This window comes from Narcine bancroftii, chromosome 2 (genome assembly GCF_036971445.1).
Source record: "Narcine bancroftii isolate sNarBan1 chromosome 2, sNarBan1.hap1, whole genome shotgun sequence".
Classification (NCBI taxonomy): Eukaryota; Metazoa; Chordata; class Chondrichthyes; order Torpediniformes; family Narcinidae; genus Narcine; species Narcine bancroftii.
In genome coordinates this window covers 160,700,930-160,720,685 of record NC_091470.1, presented here as the reverse complement: position 1 = coordinate 160,720,685, position 19,756 = coordinate 160,700,930, and the positions used below count along the sequence as shown (strand labels likewise).

At 44.7% G+C, this 19,756-nt stretch overlaps 1 protein-coding gene across 1 annotated transcript; it reads right to left on the bottom strand.

Moving 5' to 3' along the window:
• Positions 1 to 236: 236 nt before the first annotated feature.
• LOC138754550 (leucine-rich repeat-containing protein 38-like) lies at positions 237 to 18,485 on the bottom strand. Its single transcript, XM_069918972.1, has 2 exons — positions 17,821 to 18,485; positions 237 to 609 (listed from the first exon to the last, which is right to left on the bottom strand). Exons 1-2 carry the CDS (start codon positions 18,476 to 18,478, stop codon positions 350 to 352), a joined length of 918 nt encoding a protein of 305 aa, XP_069775073.1. The 5' UTR covers positions 18,479 to 18,485; the 3' UTR covers positions 237 to 349.
• Between the last annotated feature and the right edge of the window lie 1,271 nt (positions 18,486 to 19,756).

Genomic DNA, 19,756 nt, shown 5'->3' with positions numbered 1-19,756 from the left:
ATTCCCAGAACATGTGTGGATAGGGTAGCATGGACTTACTGTATATGTCTTAATATTTTAATGTGTGACTTCTATTTTAACTTGCATTTGTGTAAATCTGCTCCGTGGTCCTGGAGAAACTCCTCTCGTTTTTACCATGCGAGCATGGTATGCACGATAAATAAAGATGACTTGGGTATTGGTTTTACAAACATAAATAAGAAAACAAATTTCTGTCAGTTTCCCCTCCACTAAGGTATTTTAATATGAAACTTTATATTTAAGGAATGACATTTATTTGGAAATGAAATGTGTAACAAAAGTCATGAACAATGTTCTCTTTGGTGTTGGTTTTGTTGTTTTTCTGTTGTTACTTCTCCTCCTCTTCGTCATCGTCGTCGTCGTCCCCTTCCTTGAATAATCCCAGTCTCCGGAAACATTGAACTATGTTGGCCAAGATGAAGCTTGTGGTAATGGCAGTGATGGAGACGCACACTCCAGAGAAAAAGATGATCAGGTAATCATTCAGAGTCAGGGAGTGCTGGCACTCATTGAAGCTGTTGTCCGATAGCTCATTGAGGCTGATCTTCCCCCTTTCCCGAGGCAAGGAGCACTGTATAGCATCAAATCCTTGGAGAAATTAAAACAAATACATTAGACAGCCAGGCCTATCACACATTAGACTTCAAGCCCTTGTCCCTTCAACAAGCCCAGCATTTTGTCTTGACTCTTTGCTTGTTTCCTGACTCCAGCTTGACCAGCCATGATCTTAATAAATGGAAGGAACTATGATTTTTTTTCTTGTAATAAAGAACCCTTGGGTTCTTTTTTAAAAAAAACTATACTTCATTAGACTAAAGACCATGTGGAGGACTCCATCTTGAATCCAACCCCAAGCTGCGATCTAGTCTCCAAATCCCTCCAGTGGTCAGGAAGATCACTCTATCATTACATCCCCTTTCCTTGAGATGTTTAATCCAACATGACGCGCTAATACAGTATTCATTTAAATTTAAAGTTCAATACAAACATGAACACAACATCAGCAGCACCAACATTTTAAGTGTGCAGTCTTTATCCTTTAAGATTCAATCTGTCAGATGCATTGATAATGCATGTAGATCTTAACACGGGTGCTTATGTCGGCTCTGCTGGTCCACTACTGTCTACTACTGGTGGTGTCTCCTCTGTTGCTGTGCAGGCTGGATCTTCTGCATTTGTTCTCGCAGTGTCTCTTGCATTTTCAGCAGGCTTTCAATTCTTCCTCTGTATTTGACCAGCCTGTTCTGACAGTGCAGGATCTTGTATTTACTCTTTCCAGAACAGTAGCCTTTTTGTTCCAAGTGTTGGAATTTCTGAGTCTCTCTGTGTCATTGTTGTGCCAGTGGCCTTAATTTTCTTGCTGACTTGTTGCAGTTTGCTTTTTGTCTCCATTGCAGGTGCTTTAGTTTCTTAGACATCTGTTCTTGGTCTGCAGAGTCTGGAAATGTGGTGTGGTGCACAGTCTACATCCCTGTAGAAGCTCAGCAGTTGCCATGTTCAAGTGGCAGAGCTCGATAACTCAATATGGATCTGAGCCACTGTCTACTGCTTGAGCAACTGCTTATCTACGAGCTCCTTTCTCTGCTTTACCGTTTGACTGTGGATGCAGAGGACTTGAAGCCACATGTTGAAAATCAAACTCTTCTGCAAAGTTCTACCATGTAGGAATTCTGGCCTTCCTCTTGCATTTTACCAATCTAAGATGCCCAGCCTTTCAGCATCTCATCACAGTGATTTGAGAAATAACAATTCTGCTCTGTCTGAGTTGAAGTCCATTGACCACCTTGTAGTATTGCTGACCATCCTTTATTCAGGTTCTTGATGACTTTCTGTAGAACTGTCCTTTTCTGTTTCAGCTGCGATCTCCTTGGATTTCATGGGATACATGGGAAGAGATTCAGTGATCAGATTCACATCTGTCTCTGGAACTCTCATTGTGTGCTTCACTCTGCATCATTGCCCTGGATAATTCATAAGCAAACACAATAGGTTTCCCTGGTGTGTGTACACCCTCTTCACTAGGCTTAAGTTTACACATGCTTTGTCACCAAGCAGTGATTCATGCCCATCTGGGACTACAGTGAACCTGAGATGGTGCTCTTTATCTTTAACTTTCACCTTGAGTTTATATGTTCCTTTTGTGCCATTGCTCTGTCCATTGTAGGCTTTGGCTGTACAGGATTTGTATGGATGTATGACTTTATCTTTATTGCCCTAATGTCACACTCACAAATCAAATTGACCCTTGCCCCATGTCCAGCTTGAAAGGAATATTTGTTCCATTTTTATAAAGTGACACAGTCCACTTATCCTACTCAACTCTGTTCACGCTTGGCTGTTCAGTGTCTGTTGGTTTGTAATCTTCCTGCACTACCATGTCCCATGAAAAGTGTATCACTGAGAACAGTCTCTTCTATAATGTGTACAGTTTCACTTCTGTTTTGTTTCCCTTTGCAAAAGCATTGCATAATGATTCTGTCCTTTGCACTTTTCCATAGGCAGGGCATTGTTTTGGTGCATGTTGAGTGCCAAATTGTTTGCACTTGAACATCTCTCCATCTTTTGTTTCCTTTTTATATATTTATTTTTGTTTGTGTGTGGGTATACACTGTGGCTACGGCTATGCCTTTGTTTTCACTGGCTTTTGCCCTCTTACAGAACTTTATTCCATGCTGCAGAGGTAATTCACTGGCGTGGCATATCTTCACAGCTCCAGCTAAGGATCATTTGATTGCTGATCATTGAATCTTGCAGTGATCAAATAATTTTTTTTTAAAGTATCATGCGCAAGTGAAATGGGTACCTTTCACTTTCCACTTGGATTAGGAGAGGTAAATACAAGAGGATATGGTTTTAGGATGAAGGGGAAAAGTTTGGGGGCAACATTAGGGGGAATTTTTTTCACTCAGTGGTGAGAGTGTAGAATGAGTGCCATCTGGCATGGTAAAAGCGGGCTCACTTAAGTTTTAAAAATAAACTGGATAGATACATGGATAGAAGTCTGGAGGGTCATGGAATTGGTGCAGGACAGTGGGACTGGTGGTAAGTTTTTGGCACAGACTAGAAGGACCAAATAGCCTGCTTTCTGTACTGTAATGTTCTATGGTTCTTGAATGTTTAAATTTTTTTCTTTGAACAGTGTTCATCAAACGTCTCTAACCTTGTTGAACTTGCCCTGGTCTTCTGTCTCGGCAAAAACAAATGTAATAAAAACCTCTAGTGCTTGAACTCCCACCACAGTAAGTAGCAGTGTAATTTTCCATGTATCAGGTTTGCTATGGACTCCACTGGCTTGCAGTTTGCTGAGTTTCCCCCAGCACTTCCCTATGAAACTTTGTTTGAACAGCCTACACTTATGATCAATGTTTCCAGTCCAATTTACAGCATCAGGAATCTTTACACTCTTCATTTTCTGCTATATCAGCTGAAAACACTCCAGCTGTTTCTTCCACTGCTCTGCACGCTGCACACTCCTGGTACCATATGATGTGTCCTTTTTATTGTAATAAGGAAACATGGGTTCTTTTAAAACAACCATACTTAGCCATAGACTTAAGACTGTGGAGGCATCCATCTTGAATTCAAGCTGCAACCTAGTCTCTGACTCCCTCTAGTGATCAAGAGGATCACTAGCACTCTGATTGCAGGAACTATGAGGTTTGGGTTGCCTCTTTCCAACCTTAAAACTACACCCCAGTGAATTCTTACTACTTTGTGGAAAAGAGGATCTAATTTGCCAGTGGGATCTGCAAGGTGACATTCTTCTCCCATCCTTGGTGATACTGATCATCAAGTTGATCTCTAATGTTAGTGTTTGTATAAATCTTTAGATTTGCCACTATGATTAGTCAGGGCAAATGTATAAACCATGCGAAAAGTTAATGGATTGTTTTGTATATAAAAAAAAACATAGAAGATAGGAGCAGGAGTAGGTCATTCGACCCTTTGAGCCTGCTCCGCCATTCAATGAGATCATGGCTGATCTTAAAGTTCAGTACCCCGTCCCCACCTTCTCTCCGTAACCTTTAATACCTTTATACTGAAGAAATAGATCTAATTCCCTCTTAAATATATTTAATGAACCTGCCTCTACTGCCCTCTGTGGCAATGAATTCCACAGATTCACCACCCTCTGGGTCAAGAAATTCCTCCTCATCTCAGTCCTAAATGGTTTGCCTATTATCCTCAAACCATGGCCCCGGGGTCTGGATTTTCCCATCATTGGAAACATCCCATCTGCATCCATTCTGTCCAGTCCTGCCAGAATTTTATAGGTCTGTATGAGATCCCCTCTCAATCTTCTAAACTCCAGCGAGTACAATCCCAATTTGCACAATCTTTCCTCATAAGTCATTCCTGCCATTCCAGGTATCATCCTGGTGAATCATCTCTGCACTCCCTCCATTGCAAGAACATCCTTCCTTAGATAAGGTGACCAAAACTGCACACAATACTCCAGGTGTGGTCTCACCAAGGCCCTGTACAGCTGCAGTAAGGTATCTTTATTCCTATACTCAAACCCTCTTGATATGAAGGCCAACATACCATTTGCCTTTTTAACTGCCTGCTGTACCTGCATGCTCGCCTTCAGTGACTGGTGTACAAGTACCCCTAGGTCTCTCTGCACTTCCCCATCTCTTAATCTATTGCCATTCAAATAGTAATCTGCCCTCTGGTTTGTATTACCAAAGTGGATAACCTCACATTTATCCACATTGTAGTGCATTTGCCATGTATCTGGCCAGTCCCTCAATTTATCCAAATCACACTGGAGCTTCCTGACCCCCTCTTCCGTGCACACAACCCTTCCTAGCTTAGTGTCATCTGCAAATTTGGAGATATTACATCCAATCCCCTCATCCAGATCATTAATGTAAATTGTGAACAGCTGGGGTCCCAATACAGATCCCTGTGGCACCCCACTGGTCACCGCCTGCCACTCAGAAAACGAGCCATTTATCCCAACTCTCTGTCTTCTACCTGCCAGCCAGTTCTCAATCCACATCAATGCTTTTCCCCCAATCCCATGAGCCTTGATTTTGGAAGCCAGTTGTTTATGCGGGACCTTATCGAAGGCCTTTTGGAAGTCCAGGTACACCACATCCACTGGCTCTCCCCCATCTATTTTACCTGTCACCATCTCAAAGAATTCCAATAGATTTGTCAAGCACGATTTACCGTTTGTAAATCCATGTTGACTCTGTCCGATCCTTTCTCTGCTAGTCATATGCTCCACTATTACATCCTTAATAATGGATTCCATCATTTTGCCCACTACTGATGTAAGGCTCACCGGCCTATAATTCCCTGCTTTTTCTCTACCCCCCTTTTTAAATAGTGGGGTAACATTAGCTACCCTCCAATCCATGGGTACTGATCCTGAGTCTATCGAGTTCTGGAAAATAATTCTTAAAGCATCTGCTATCTGAATGGCCACTTCCTTGAGTACCCTAGGATGTAGATTATCAGGCCCTTGGGATTTATCTGCCTTCAATCCCATCAATTTCCCCAAGACCATGTCCTTAGAGATGCTGATTTCTTTCAGTTCCTCCCTTGCATTAGTCTCTATGTTTTCCAACATCCTTGGGAGGTTATTTGTATCCTCTCTTGTAAAAACAGAACTAAAGTAAGAATTTAATTGGTCTGCCATTTCCTTATTCCCCATTATATATTCCCCTGATTCCGACTGCAAAGGACCTACTCTGGATTTCACCAATCTTTTCCTCTTGACATATTTATAAAATCTTTTGCAGTCGGTTTTTATATTTGCCGCAAGCTTACTTTTGTAATTTATTTTTGCCCTCTTGATTAATCCCTTTGTCCTCCTTTGGTGCATCTTGAACTGCTCCCAGTCTTCGGTTGCGGTACTTTTTTTGGTCAATTGATATGCCCTCTCTTTGGACCTAATGCTGTCTCTAATTTCCCTTGTTATCCACGGTTGAGTCACCTTTTTTGGTTTATTTTTATGCCAAACCGGTATAAATGATTTTTGCAATTTCTCCTTTAGATCTGTGAATGCTTTCCATTGTCTATCCACAGTCAACTCCCCCATAAACACCACCCAATCAATCTTACTCAACTCCTGTCTCATACCATCACAATTCCCTTTATTTACATTCAGGACCTTATACTGTGAAAATCCTCTCCAGTGGCAGCTGTATATTAAGGATTATAGACAATTTGTTGAGTGAAAGTGGGCCTGCCAAGTGTTAACTGATCCATGCCTGAACCTCCTTCCATTATATTTCCAGCATCAGCGAACAAAGGCAGGGACGAGGGCAATCACATTTTCACGTCAGTACATTGTTCTTGATGTTAAATGCTTCAAACACTTTGAGCATGGAAACAGGAAAAGAGCATTTGCAATGAAATACACTGCACACTCCTGATACCATGTGCCTAGTGCCACTTCAGGGCCCCCTGGATTTGTAATGGTGCTGGTCCAACAGCAGAGATTGAATAAATGCAAGAACTGCTGGTACTGAAATCTGAGCTCAACAGACCAGACAGCAACCATGAAGAGAAATGATCAATCAATATTCCTGGCCTTGATAAAGGGAACCAACCTGAAATGCTAACTGAACTCTGGGTGCTGCCTGATGCTTTGACTCCCTCCAGTGCCTCATTGTTTGAACAATTTGAATGTGTATCCGTTAAAGAAGAAAGCCTGCAGATGATGGTGCAAAATAGGAAAGTCTGGGGGAACTCAGCAGATTACATCTATAGGAAGCAGAGTTGTAACCAAATTTCAGGCCTGAGCCCTTTATCAAGACATGAGCAAAAACCAGGCAAATGACTAAATGGAAAGATGTGGGAGGTGGAGAGGGGAGGGAAGAACGGGGAAAGGAGAACAGGCCAACAGGAAAGAAGTGGGTGGAAGAGGAAAGAGATGAGAAGTGATGGGGGGGGGGAAAGCTCTGAATGGATAAGGAAGGGGGGTAGGAAGCTGGAGGGGGAGACAAACTGATGGGCCCCTGCCCATCTCTCTCCTTTTCTAACAGAAACTGGAGAGGTTGATGTTAATACCATCTGGCTAGAGGAGGGGGGTCCCCAAACATTTTAGATCCTTGACCCCCTTCATGGAATACTTCATCCCTCATTGACACCCCCACCCCAGTGCTGGGGGTCTCTGTTATACAACATGGTGGCCACCAAGGCCTGCTTCTGCGAGAGGTTGGCCACCATTGCCTTGGGTACTATTTTCTGTTGATCTTCCCCTGTTTTCCACTGGAAAAAGTTTGATATCAACCCCCAGGGGGGTTAGAGTTCCCAAATGGAATATTGGGTGTTTCTTCAATTTGCAGGTGGCCTTGATTTGGCAGTGCGTGAGGTTGTGGAGTAGGTTTTAAATGGATGTACAACAAATGATTGGGTAAAGCAAAGTCATGGTCTTCAGTTTTTGGAACTTCCCTCTGGCTGATGACTTCCCACCCCACTCTTCATCTGATCATGACGCAGTCCATTAGCAATCCTGTTGGCATATTTGCCCTCTAGGTGCACATCACTCTCTGACCCTTCAGCTTGGCCCCCATTTCCATGTGATCAGGGTTGATGCGATTGTAATCTCAACTGAACATTCCTGACTACCTGTATTATCCTTTTCATTGCAACTTTTTAAAAATAATCTATCCCTGTTGACAGAAAGGCATTCAAAGACATTCAAGTGCTTGTTTGTACCTTGGCGAGAGGGGTGACCAGCCAGGGGGCTCTCTGTGCCAGAGTGAAGATGGTGGCTTTGCTCTTCTCAACGTTTTGTTGGGGAAAGCTAATGTGCATCAACCTTTGCTCAAAAAAATTTGCCTAGCAATACTCAGCTAGCTTTAGAGAGAAATGGCCAGTCAATGTTTCAGGTTGAAACTCTTTATCAAGGCCCAAAATGACTTGAGAAGACTCATAATCTCCAGAAAAATCATGCCTCGCCTCTGTCTGGAAAAAAGCAACTTTTTTTAGTGATAACTTTCAGTTCTCCATCAAGGGAAAATGTTTCCAGACCTGTCAAGCACCTTGTATATTGGTCGTCCTTCAGTTTGAAGAAGGCACGTTCTGCAGTTCATTTGTGGACATGAAGGTGACTTTGCTGACCCAGTCTGAAAGTGCAAAGTCACGCACAACAGGGGCACTGGACTTTGGTTTTTGTAATAACTGCTGCTGCTCTGCGACCCCTTTCATGGTTTTCCATCAGGTTTTGGCAGGGTCTGTCTTTGAAACTAGTGTAGGTTTCATAGCACAGGGCTCACCAACGGGATCTGTCAACAGCTGTAGCTCCTCGTTCTCTTGGCTGGATGCCAAAGTAGAGTAGTGTTTCCTTCACAGCACCTTTGTAATCCTTGTGTGGATGACCTTGAGGTCTCCTTCCGGTCTTCAGTTCACCATAGAGCAGCTGATGAGCCATACAGTGGTCGTCCATTCTGATGACGTGTCCCACCCACTGCATATGGATTCTGATGATCAGGGACTCGATGCTGGTGGACTTCACATGACCCAAGATCTCCAGGTTGGACACACGGTCTTGCCAACAGAGGCCAAGGATGGAACAGATGGCGCGCATGTGGAATTTCTCCCGTTTGATGGGACGTCGGTACAGAGTCCAGGTCTCCCATCCATACAGGAGAGAAGGGATGACCACAGGTCTGTAGACTTTCAGCTTTGTGGACGTTGTGTTGATTGAGCACTCTGGTACGCAGCCTCCCCCGAGCCTGGCTGGCCTTGCTGATCCTGGAGTCAATTTCTTTGTCCAGAGACTTGTTACTCGATGATCTTCCCCAAATATTTGAAGCTGTTTACATTTGTCAGCTGGGTGTTGCCAACAGTGATGTTTGGTTCTATGGTGCTGGTGTTGGCATGGACTGATGGAGTACTTCAGTCTTGTTCAAGCTGATTGTCAAGCCAAAGAGCATGGCAGTGTCTGAGCATTTATTCGGCATTAACTGTAGATAACTATCTTTGTGTGGCAAGAGTGCACAATCCTCAGCAAAAAATGTTTCTTGAATGACTGTGTAGAGTCACTTCATCCGTGCGTTCAAAGAGAACTATCTAGTCCCTGATGTACGCTCTCTCCTCCAGACCTTGGACAGCACGTGACCGCATTCAAGTGAAGAACAGATTGACTTGAATCACTTTTACTTTCCAAAAAGACTAGCAGAAATAGACCAAGTCTGTGTGACACTTCCTTGGAAGACAACCTGTCCATTGCAGGTGGTAGTCCAGAGGTGACCTTACAAGTTCATTTGTTCCATCCTTGACCACTTTAATCTCCCTGACGTTACTTTTATTGACCCTTGCCTCAATTCAGCAGCTGCCAAAACAACAATATAGGGAGTGTTAGATCTGGCCATATCAATTCCTGGCCAAAGTTCATCAATCCATGTTCATCCAGAACTTTGCCTTGTCATAATTTGTGTTTGAGTACTGTTGATCTCTCCATTCATGCATATATGTACTTGCATGTGTTCCCAGTTAGACAATGTCTTGATTTAAGATTTTCCTGGCTGATTTCAAATTTCTCCTTGATCTCCATCTCATTTATGCCTGTTGAAATTTCCTTAACACCCAATGACCTGCACATGATTTTTAATTCCATCAGAAATTCAGGTGTAATCTTGGACTCCAATTCTGGAATTTTATTTTTATTTTCCATTTACAAACTCTTTACCTGCCCTTATTAATGCAAAACTTGGACAATCTGAACTATTATCTCATTATGGAATTTAGTAGTACATTTTGATTGGTAACGCTTCAATTGGTGGTTGATGGTATGAATCTGCTGTGCCAAATGATTGGCTTGTGATATAGCAGCTGTCTAAAATGGGAAATGTTCTCAAATGCATGTTCAATCTTGTGTGTATGTATGTGTGCATGTGACATATTATAATGCCACCTCCTGAGGCAAGATCTCGCCCAATTATATCGGGTGGGGGTGGGGGGTGTTGAAGGGAATAATGGTGGATGTGGTGGTGAAGAATATCTTTCTGTTCTTTTTTCTTCTTTGGCTTGGCTTCGCGGACGAAGATTAATGGAGGGGTAATGTCCACTTCAGCTGAAGGCTCGTTTGTGGCTGACAAGTCCGATGCGGGACAGGCAGACACGGTTGCAGCGGTTGTAAGGGAAAATTGGTTGGTTGGGGTTGGGTGTTGGGTTTTTCCTCCTTTGTCTTTTGTCAGTGAGGTGGGCTCTGCGGTCTTCTTCAAAGGAGGTTGCTGCCCGCCGAACTGTGAGGCGACAAGATGCACGGTTTGCATCTGCTTGTGGTAGTGGTCAATGTGGCAGGCACCAAGAGCTTTCTTTAGGCAGTCCTTGTACCTCTTCTTTGGTGCACCTCTGTCTTGGTGGCCAGTGGAGAGCTCGCCATATAACACGATCTTGGGAAGGCGATGGTCCTGTTATTAAAGGCCTAAATAGACACAAGGCTATTGATATTTTTGCTTCCATGTTTGTTTTTATTTTATGGATGTTCATTTTGTGACTTGCATAACTTTAACACTGACCTGCTGTTTGGGGAATGCAGTTGTGGCGGCTCGTATGGCGGAGATCAGGCTGCCACGTTGCGTGGCAGCAGATGCGGACAGAAATTGCCAAAGCAACTCCCAGGACAACGAACCGGCAGGGGTAGAAGCTAGGGCCGCATCTGACGGACAGCCCTAAAATGACATTGGTCAAGCTGCTCAACTAACTCAGCAGAAACTGGCTGGGGAAGAAGGGCCTTCATATGCATGGGTGTTCCCATCCGCTATTGTGATTCATACGGCTGACTCGCTGAATCAGAAAAAAAAACTTGAACAATATAAAAAGCTGTGTGTGGGGGTGGGGGTGGGGGTGGGGGGTGATCGGCTAACAATTAAATTTAAACCATAAAATGAAAATCTTTGTGTGTGTGTGTGTGTGTGTGTGTGTGGGGTGATCGGCTAACAATTAAATTTAAACCATAAAATGAAAATCTTTGCTTTTTTTAATAGCATTAAAGAGAATGCTGTTATAAGTCACATTTGACTGCTTGTGGAGAGGTTTTTTCTCTGAAAACTGTCCTTTATGTTTCAATCAAATTTACTGACCCCATTTACACTAATCCAATCCATTAACTTTTTGGCTAAACATGCCAGTTTAATATTGTATTGCTCACTATAATCTGTCGTCTTGACAAGGAAGGTGTCCTCTTTTTGGAATCATTGCCAATCTTCTGGAATTGTTATTCACTGTCCATTCAATTTCTACTTTAATAAAAACAGAAATTGCTGTCAGGAAACCACAACATCTGTAAAAGGTGCTGGACCTTTTTATTTTGTAAAAGGAAATAAGATGTATTTCAGTCACCAGGAAGGTGGGTGAGAGATGGAAAGATCAAAGGGAATATCCCTGACAGGCGATAGGAATAACTTAAAGAAGCAGTCACAAATGGACAATGCTGCTTTATTTTTGTGTGGCTAATAGTGAAACAAAAAAATGTTGGAAGCTTTCCACAGGTTTTTGGTTTCCACTTTATCTTGAGAGTACTGCAGTTTTATAATTTCACAAACCACATCCTGCATCCTTTATTAACTGCAGAATAATTGTCCAGTTAATGGAGAAGGGAAGGTAATAGAAGAGAGACCCATATTTGAGTTGGCCTCTCTTGCTCAGAATGGCTATGGCTGCTGATCTCTGCTTCCAATCACTTTCTTGAACTCCCCTACTGGATAAATGTGTTTGACTGGTTGGTCTCAACAATGAAGACGCTGTTTACATCTGGTACCGCACGGATGGCAGTCTCTTCAATCTGAGGCGCCTGCAAGCTCACACCAAGACACGAGCAACTTGTCCGTGAACTACTCTTTGCAGACGATGCCGCTTTAGTTGCCCATTCAGAGCCAGCTCTTCAGAGCTTGACGTCCTGTTTTGCGGAAACTGCCAAAATGTTTGGCCTGGAAGTCAGCCTGAAGAAAACTGAGGTCCTCCATCAGGCAGCTCCCCACCATGACTACCAGCCTCCCCACATCTCCATCGGGCACACAAAACTCAAATCGGTCAACCAGTTTACCTATCTCGGCTGCACCATTTCATCGGATGCAAGGATCGACAGCGAGATAGACAACAGACTCGCCAAGGCAAATAGCGCTTTTGGAAGACTACACAAAAGAGTCTGGAAAAACAACCAACTGAAAAACCTCACAAAGATTAGCATATACAGAGCTGTTGTCATACCCACACTCCTGTTCGGCTCCGAATCATGGGTCCTTTACCGGCATCACCTACGGCTCCTAGAACGCTTCCACCAGCGTTATCTCCGCTCCATCCTCAACATTCATTGGAGCGACTTCATCTCCAACATCGAAGTACTCGAGATGGCAGAGGCCGACAGCATCGAATCCACGCTGCTGAAGATCAAACTGACACAGAGGTGCACCAAAGAAGAGGTACAAGGACTGCCTAAAGAAAGCTCTTGGTGCCTGCCACATTGACCACTACCACAAGCAGATGCAAACCGTGCATCTTGTCGCCTCACAGTTCGGCGGGCAGCAACCTCCTTTGAAGAAGACCGCAGAGCCCACCTCACTGACAAAAGACAAAGGAGGAAAAACCCAACACCCAACCCCAACCAACCAATTTTCCCTTACAACCGCTGCAACCGTGTCTGCCTGTCCCGCATCGGACTTGTCAGCCACAAACGAGCCTTCAGCTGAAGTGGACATTACCCCTCCATTAATCTTCGTCCGCGAAGCCAAGCCAAAGAAAGAAAGAAAGAACATGTGCTAGTCCACTTGGTTGAATACCCTTTCAACGTTAGACAGGAAAAACTGGTGGAAGCAGGAGGAGATTGTAATCTTATTGGCAGACTGTTCGGTTTCTTCTTCTCCCCCCCCCCCCACCCCCACCCGCCTCCATAGAGTTCAAGTAAGTTGGTTGATTCAGCGTCCACCATTTTGTCACGTTGTCATTAGTCAATATCACTGGCAGGGTTTTTATCACCTCCAATAACACTGGACAACAATTTTTTTTTCAAGATTTGCTTCCTGAAAATGGAGATTTGTGATGGACAACATCAAGCTGATCGCAAAGATAATTTTCTATTTTCTGTATCCAGTTGGGGTGGCACGCTCAACTTAGCAGTTAGTGCAATACCTTTACAGCTCCAGTGATTGGGGCCGAATCTTGAGCTTACTGTAAGGAGTTTGAATATTCTCCCCATGTCTGTGTGGATTTTCCCCATGGGCTCCGGTTTCCTTCTACCATTCCAAATGTCCTAGGGGTGTAGGTTAATCAGGTGTAAATTGGGCAGCATTGACTCGTGGGTTGAAATGGTCTGTTACCTTGCTGTATGTATAATTTTTTTAAAAATATTAAAATTAAAATAATTAAACATTAAGTTTAATTGAATTTAGCCTTAAGCATATCCTCACCACAAATGTAACAATGTATCGGATCTGTTGCGACATTGACAAAACATTTCTGCTGTATTGAATCTTCCTGAAAGACCATAAATGCTATTGCCTGAAGAACATGTGCATCAACATGTGTTCAATCGATATCAATCTTAAGGATCTGTTTGTGAGCTGCTTTTGTAGCCTGTCTGCATCTATCCTGGTGCAGCATGCCTAGGCTGAAGTCGAAATTTGTATAGCACCTGCACTGATTGCATGCCCAGCCATGCTTGTACTGACCAAAGCAGCTGGCTTTGTAGACCTAAAATACGACAGGAAATCGCAAAATAGATTACATCTTCAGAAGAGCGGTACGATAGGAAACTTTTTAGATAAGTTTTGTGAGGGCAGCAGCTCAAAATCCATAAAGTGTTCAGAAAGGAAAATTGTCCAGCGTAATTGCTCCTTTCATTTAGTTCATCATAAGTGCAAACCTCAATAGCTTCCGATCCTCACCAATAAACTGTTCTATCCCTCCTGCAAACATCCAAAGTGTTTTGATGTAAAACACTCTTTCAAATATCCATGTACCTAATTTGCTTTGGACAAGCTGGGAGTAGGATGAAGGATTGGCGAGCCTGGGTGATACTAATTACTAGCAAATTATTTAATCATCAGGAACGAGGCCATAATTCACTTAGCCAGTTTCACATCCATTTAAAACCTGCATTTCCTCTTTAATTTCCTCCATTTCTCTCGTGCAAGTGTTGTTAGTTTGTGATGTTTCACCCTTTGAGCTGAGGTCAAGACAAGCTGATCAACCAGTAATTGCACAACAGTATAACTCAATATAATTCTTAGCCGCCCCCACCCCGGATTCCACAACCCTAAGTTGGCAGGTTAAATAAATAATTTGGATGGTCCTTGAGAGTGGGCAGGTCACTTGTCAGAGAGTTACTGGTACCGTCCACATAACCCACTTACTTCTACCTGTCGGATGGTCGGCGACCAAACTGGCTCCCCCACTCGAGGTGCCGAGGGTGACCTGTCAAAGGGCAGATGAACCCTCTCATAGGGTCGACGGCCATTAGCAAATGTGAAGCGTGGAAAGGGCATCCCTTGCATTGAAGCTTGGTCTGGCCATTCACTGCAGCAGAACTTCTTTTCTTTCCCCCCCCCAACCATCCCCAGCTGTCTTGGACCTCACCATGCCATCCGGGAGAATGGGTCTGCAACCCCTATTCACCTAAATCCATTTGCATGCACACTGTTCCTTTCTGACGAGCGGGGTATCCTCTTATCAAACTGACTGAAAGGAACCATTATCATTATCCTATGGGATGGAGAGCAGTAAGTGGAGTTGCTCAGCAGGTGAAATGCTTGATGCTTTTGAGAGGTCTCGTGTAATAACACATTCCCCACAAAATCCCAGACATGAACAATTGGGATGATGTTTATTTCTCCCTTAACTGGCATTTCTTTGGGGGGGGGGGAGAATGGTCAACTCCCAAGTTGTACCCCAGGGGAGTCACTGCAGCTGGACTCTGGCAGGGTGCTGGGAGGGATGATCTCCAAGTATACAACAAGCATGCAACAAAAGTCTTTCAGACCTTGATGATATTCTCAAGGCTAAAGAAACAGCTGCTGGTCCCAGAAAAATTACCAATCTCTGATTTATTTCCTAATTTGAGCTGAGGCTAGAGCAGAAGGTTAACAGCAAGTTGATTCTTTTCAATCACTAATGCTGCTCTTGGCAGTGCCTTGCCCAGACACTGCAGGTCAGATGCTGGGTATTAGGTTCATGTTTGTGAAACATGAAAGTCTGCAGATGGTGTGATTGTTGTAAAAACACAGAGATGCTGGAGGAGCTCAGCAGGTATAGGAGGTAATGGTTCATCACTGACGTTTCTAGCTTGAGCCTCTTCAAAATTGGAGGCCGTGTGAGGGAGATGACAGGAAGTGATGAGTTCTGGGATGGTGCACGAGATGGTGGTTGGAGTTTTGATGGAGACCTGTTTGTGTCTGAGAGTTGTCATCTGGATTTGGCCAAATAGAGGTCAGTACTCCAGACCACAACAGTGCAGCCCTTGTCTGCGGATTTGATGGTGAATTTAGGGTGAGGCCGAAAGGCCAGGTATTCTGAGGCGGGGGGGGGGGGGGGTGAGATTGGGATGAATGAATGGAGTGGAGAAGTTGAGATGGTGGATGTCTTTCCGGCAGTTGAAAATATAAAGTTCTAGAGCAGGCAGAAGGCTGGAACGAGGTGTCCAAGAGGAGGAGGAGGAGGAGGAAGATTTAAAGTGAGAGGAGAATTCTGGTATGGAAGTGGGCAGAAACTGAGCCAATGAAGATGAGGTCAGCATCATGGCGTGCACGGAACCTGTTGAGGTGTGGATTAAGGGGGAGGCTTCTTCTGAAGACTGAGCTTTCCATCTCTGAGGAGTAGGTAAGACGGGATGATAAAAAGCAAGTGGGTTAGAGAGGGTGGGTGGGGGTAAATGGAGTGGAGGGTGTTTGGGGGGGGGAAAAGAGGTGTGGAGTTGGGAAGGATCCAAGGAAGAGAGGGGAGGGAGGGTTGGGGTGGGTTGGGGTAAATGGAGTGATAAGTGTTGGGGGGGAAGGAGGGGAATAGGGTGGATCAGGTGTGGGATTAGAAAGGATCCAAAGGAGGGAAGGAAAGGTTGGGGAAATTGGGGAGGAAGAGGAGAGAGAGAGGGGGAAGAGGAGAGAGAGAGAGGGGGAAGAGGAGAGAGAGAGGGGGGGAAGAGGAGAGAGAGAGGGGGGGAAGAGGAGAGAGAGAGAGAGGGGGAAGAGGAGAGAGAGAGAGAGGGGGAAGAGGAGAGAGAGAGGGGGAAGAGGAGAGAGAGAGGGGGAAGAGGAGAGAGAGAGGGGGAAGAGGAGAGAGAGAGGGGGAAGAGGAGAGAGAGAGGGGGAAGAGGAGAGAGAGAGGGGGAAGAGGAGAGAGAGAGGGGGAAGAGGAGAGAGAGAGGGGGAAGAGGAAAGAGAGAGAGGGGGAAGAGGAGAGAGAGAGGGGGAAGAGGAGAGAGAGAGGGGGAAGAGGAGAGAGAGGGGGAAGAGGAGAGAGAGAGAGGGGAGAGAGGAGAGAGAGAGAGGGGGGAGAGAGGAGAGAGAGAGGGGGGGGGAGAGGAGAGAGAGAGAGGGGGGGGAGAGGAGAGAGGGCTCAGTCTTGTAGGCCTCCAGGGCCAGTGTGTGTCAACACATTGGTGGTGCATGTCAAGCGTGCAATGTTGGACACCATATGCATTCTTTATGGGAGAGTTGAATGCACTGCCCTCCCTATGTATTGATGCCACTGAGCCCATTCCGATTGATGGTAGTCGATGCCCTGATGCCCTGATGCCCTGATGCCCTTCTTTCTCCATTTGGGAATATCCGTAGGAAGAGCAAGCAAGCTGTTTATCCAAGGGGGCATCACAGTTCATCATGACCTGGTTTTCAGTATGTTTTCTCTTTTCTCCCCTCTCTCTCTCTCTCTCTCTCTCTCTCTCTCTCTCTCTCTCTCTCTCATTCTCTCTTGCCCTTAAACACACCAACTTCTTCGAGCAGGGTAGGTGAAAGCTAATTGGGGGCCTGAGCACTACTCTCATCTCACCGATGGCTGCCTGAAGTCCAGAAGTGGCGAGGCCACTGCCTAAAAGCTTCATTGTCTGTGAGAAATTGGATGCCTTGCAGAAGTAGATTTATTCTGAAACTGCTGGCTGAGCTGTTTAACACCAAATTATCTGGGATTTCTCTGAGAAAATATCAGTAGCGGAGTTGAACAGTTAACGAGAGCTCAGTTTTCCACATCCCTGACTGCCACCCTATTCCAGCTCACATGCTCCTCTGCACCCATGTGTTAACAGGATTGTTTTAAATACAGTACTTTTTTCAATAAAAGTGACAACCAGAATCTCTTGATCAAGGCATTTTAATATGTGAAAACTAATCTGACAATATCCACTTTTGGCTGCCAATTCCCACAACTTGACAAACCTGTATATTAATGTTGGTTTACTTTCTTCCCCTCCCTGAAGGTACTGTTGACTCTTGGCTGTGACATGGGTCTTGCAGGAGCACCCCCACTACTGCCTCTACTCCATTCTTTCTCCCTTGAGGAGGTGGGAGGATGGGGAGCCTAGGTAGAATAAGTCTCTCTGCTCTTTGCAAGTCAAGTCCCAACCCCTTATGAAGGCTTACAGGTGCCTTCAGCTATGATCTAATTGATTGATGGAACAGACAAAAGTGTAAATTGCAAACTCCTAGCCTGATCTTTCGATCTGCTGCAAAACAATCAGGAGATCTGGCCTGCAACTAAGTAGTGAGAGATTGAATATGTGTGTCCTTTAATTCCTGGTAACATTTCTATATCTCCACACCTGAGCACGACTGATCAGATGGATCTGATCTCTGTCATTGATAGATGTTCAGATTGCTCCCAGAAGTAGTGGCAATGATTAGCACTAACCTGTGGGGAGGACTTCTGCATTATCCTTCAACCAGAGGAAAAGGTTAGCAAAAGTACAGTTGCAGAGCCATGGATTTCCCTCCAGCCGCACCGTCCGAAGTGATGGCAAGGAGCTGAGGGTGGTGACACTCAGGATCTCCAGTGCATTGTCGTTCAGCTCCAACACTTGGAGGTCACTCAAGCTCTGGAAGGCTTCTTTGTCCACCTTCTCCAGATTTGGATTGTTCCCCAGACGTAGCATCACCAGCCTGTGTGCCGAGCTAAAGGTGCCAGAATCCAGCTGGGAAAAGTTGTTGTATCTCAGGTCCAAGTAAATTAGTTTTGTGGTGCTGAAGGTTCCTTTGCTGATGGTCGTTAGAGAATTGTTGCTGAGGTCCAGATACACCAGGTCTCCATAGTACATGAAGAAGTCGACTGGTATTTCCTGGATTTGGTTGTTGCTCATCAGGATCTTCCTGACAATCAGAGGGAAGATGCCAGTGGGCAGATCAGAGAGCCCCAAGTCCCTACAGTCTATGGTGTGTCCGTCCTTGCAGATGCAATCTTTGATGCAAGTCGAGGCCAAAGGGAGAAGGAAGAGAACCAGAGGCAAGAGGCAGAGAGCATGAGGGAATGGCCGAGGAGACTGGAACCGTGGCTGCTGCGAAGGCAGCCGCATGCTTAGGAAAGGCGGAGACTGAGCAGCTGTGCAGAATGTGAGTGAGATCAAATAGCACTGCTTGGCTCAAATAGCACGAACGCAGGGAGCTGAGGGGAGGAGGGGACTGGAGAAATAAAACCACAAATCCAGTGGATCTTTCTATTCCCGGGGAAAGAAAAAGACTGCATTATCAGAATTTCATGACCAGTCTTTTTTTTTAGTAGAAGTATAATTTGCAACCAAGAGTCTCACTTGATTAATGTGCATTATAAATATTGGAATAATGTGCTTTTTTATCATCTGCCTATCATAATTAATAGGATAAAGATGCATTAATTTAACCCTTTCGCAATCTAAAGATGTTTGACAGCTAAGAAGTGCCTTTTAAAGTATGGGGTGGCATGGTTAGTGCAACATTGTTACTGCACCAGCAACCAGGGTTTGAATCCAGTGCTGTTTGAATCCAGTGCTGTTTGTAAGGAGTTTGAATGTTCTCCCAGTGTCTGAGTTCCCTCCAGGAAATCTAGCTACCTCCCACTGTTCAAAACATACTGGGGTTGTAGGTCAATTGGGTGTAATTGGGCAGCATGGACTCGTAGGCTGAAAGGGCCTGTTACAATGCTATGCATCTTTGTATTTTTTTAATTTTTAAAAATTATTAGTCAGCACAAAGGTTTCAGGAATATTACATCCTCTCTGGGCACAGAAAGATTTCACAAAATCTAATAACCAGATCATGATGTCATATGGTTACTTCATTGGGCTACTGAATGTTGCAACTGGGCTTGAGAGAATGGGCAGAGAGGGTAAGGGTTCAGAAAGCTGTGGAACAATGGGGGCTCCTCTGGCCTCTAAGGCAAGTTGTGCAGCTGGGCAGTCGGGAAGTTCAGAGAGATGGGGATCAGGGAGGGTGGGGTGGTCATCCATCTGAGCATTGGGGATTGGGGGGCTTTGGTGTAATCAGTGAGTGTAGGTGTTGTAACTATGGAAAAGTGACCTGTTCATCTGGGGAGGAGAAGAGAAGTTTTCTGAAGGAGAGAGATAGCTAATAGGATGTACTTTACCACAGAAGACCATTGTTTAAACACAGTTGTACTGAGTTGTAGAGTTGCACAGCATGGAAACAGGCCCTTCACCCCATCTTGTCTATGCTTGCCAAATTGCCCACCTGAGCAAGTCACACTTGCCTCCATTTTGCCCATATTCTTGAGAATCTTTAATATCCATATCTGTCTACCACTTCCTCTGGCAAATTGTTCCACATGCCCACTACCTTCTGTGAGAAGGAATAGCTTC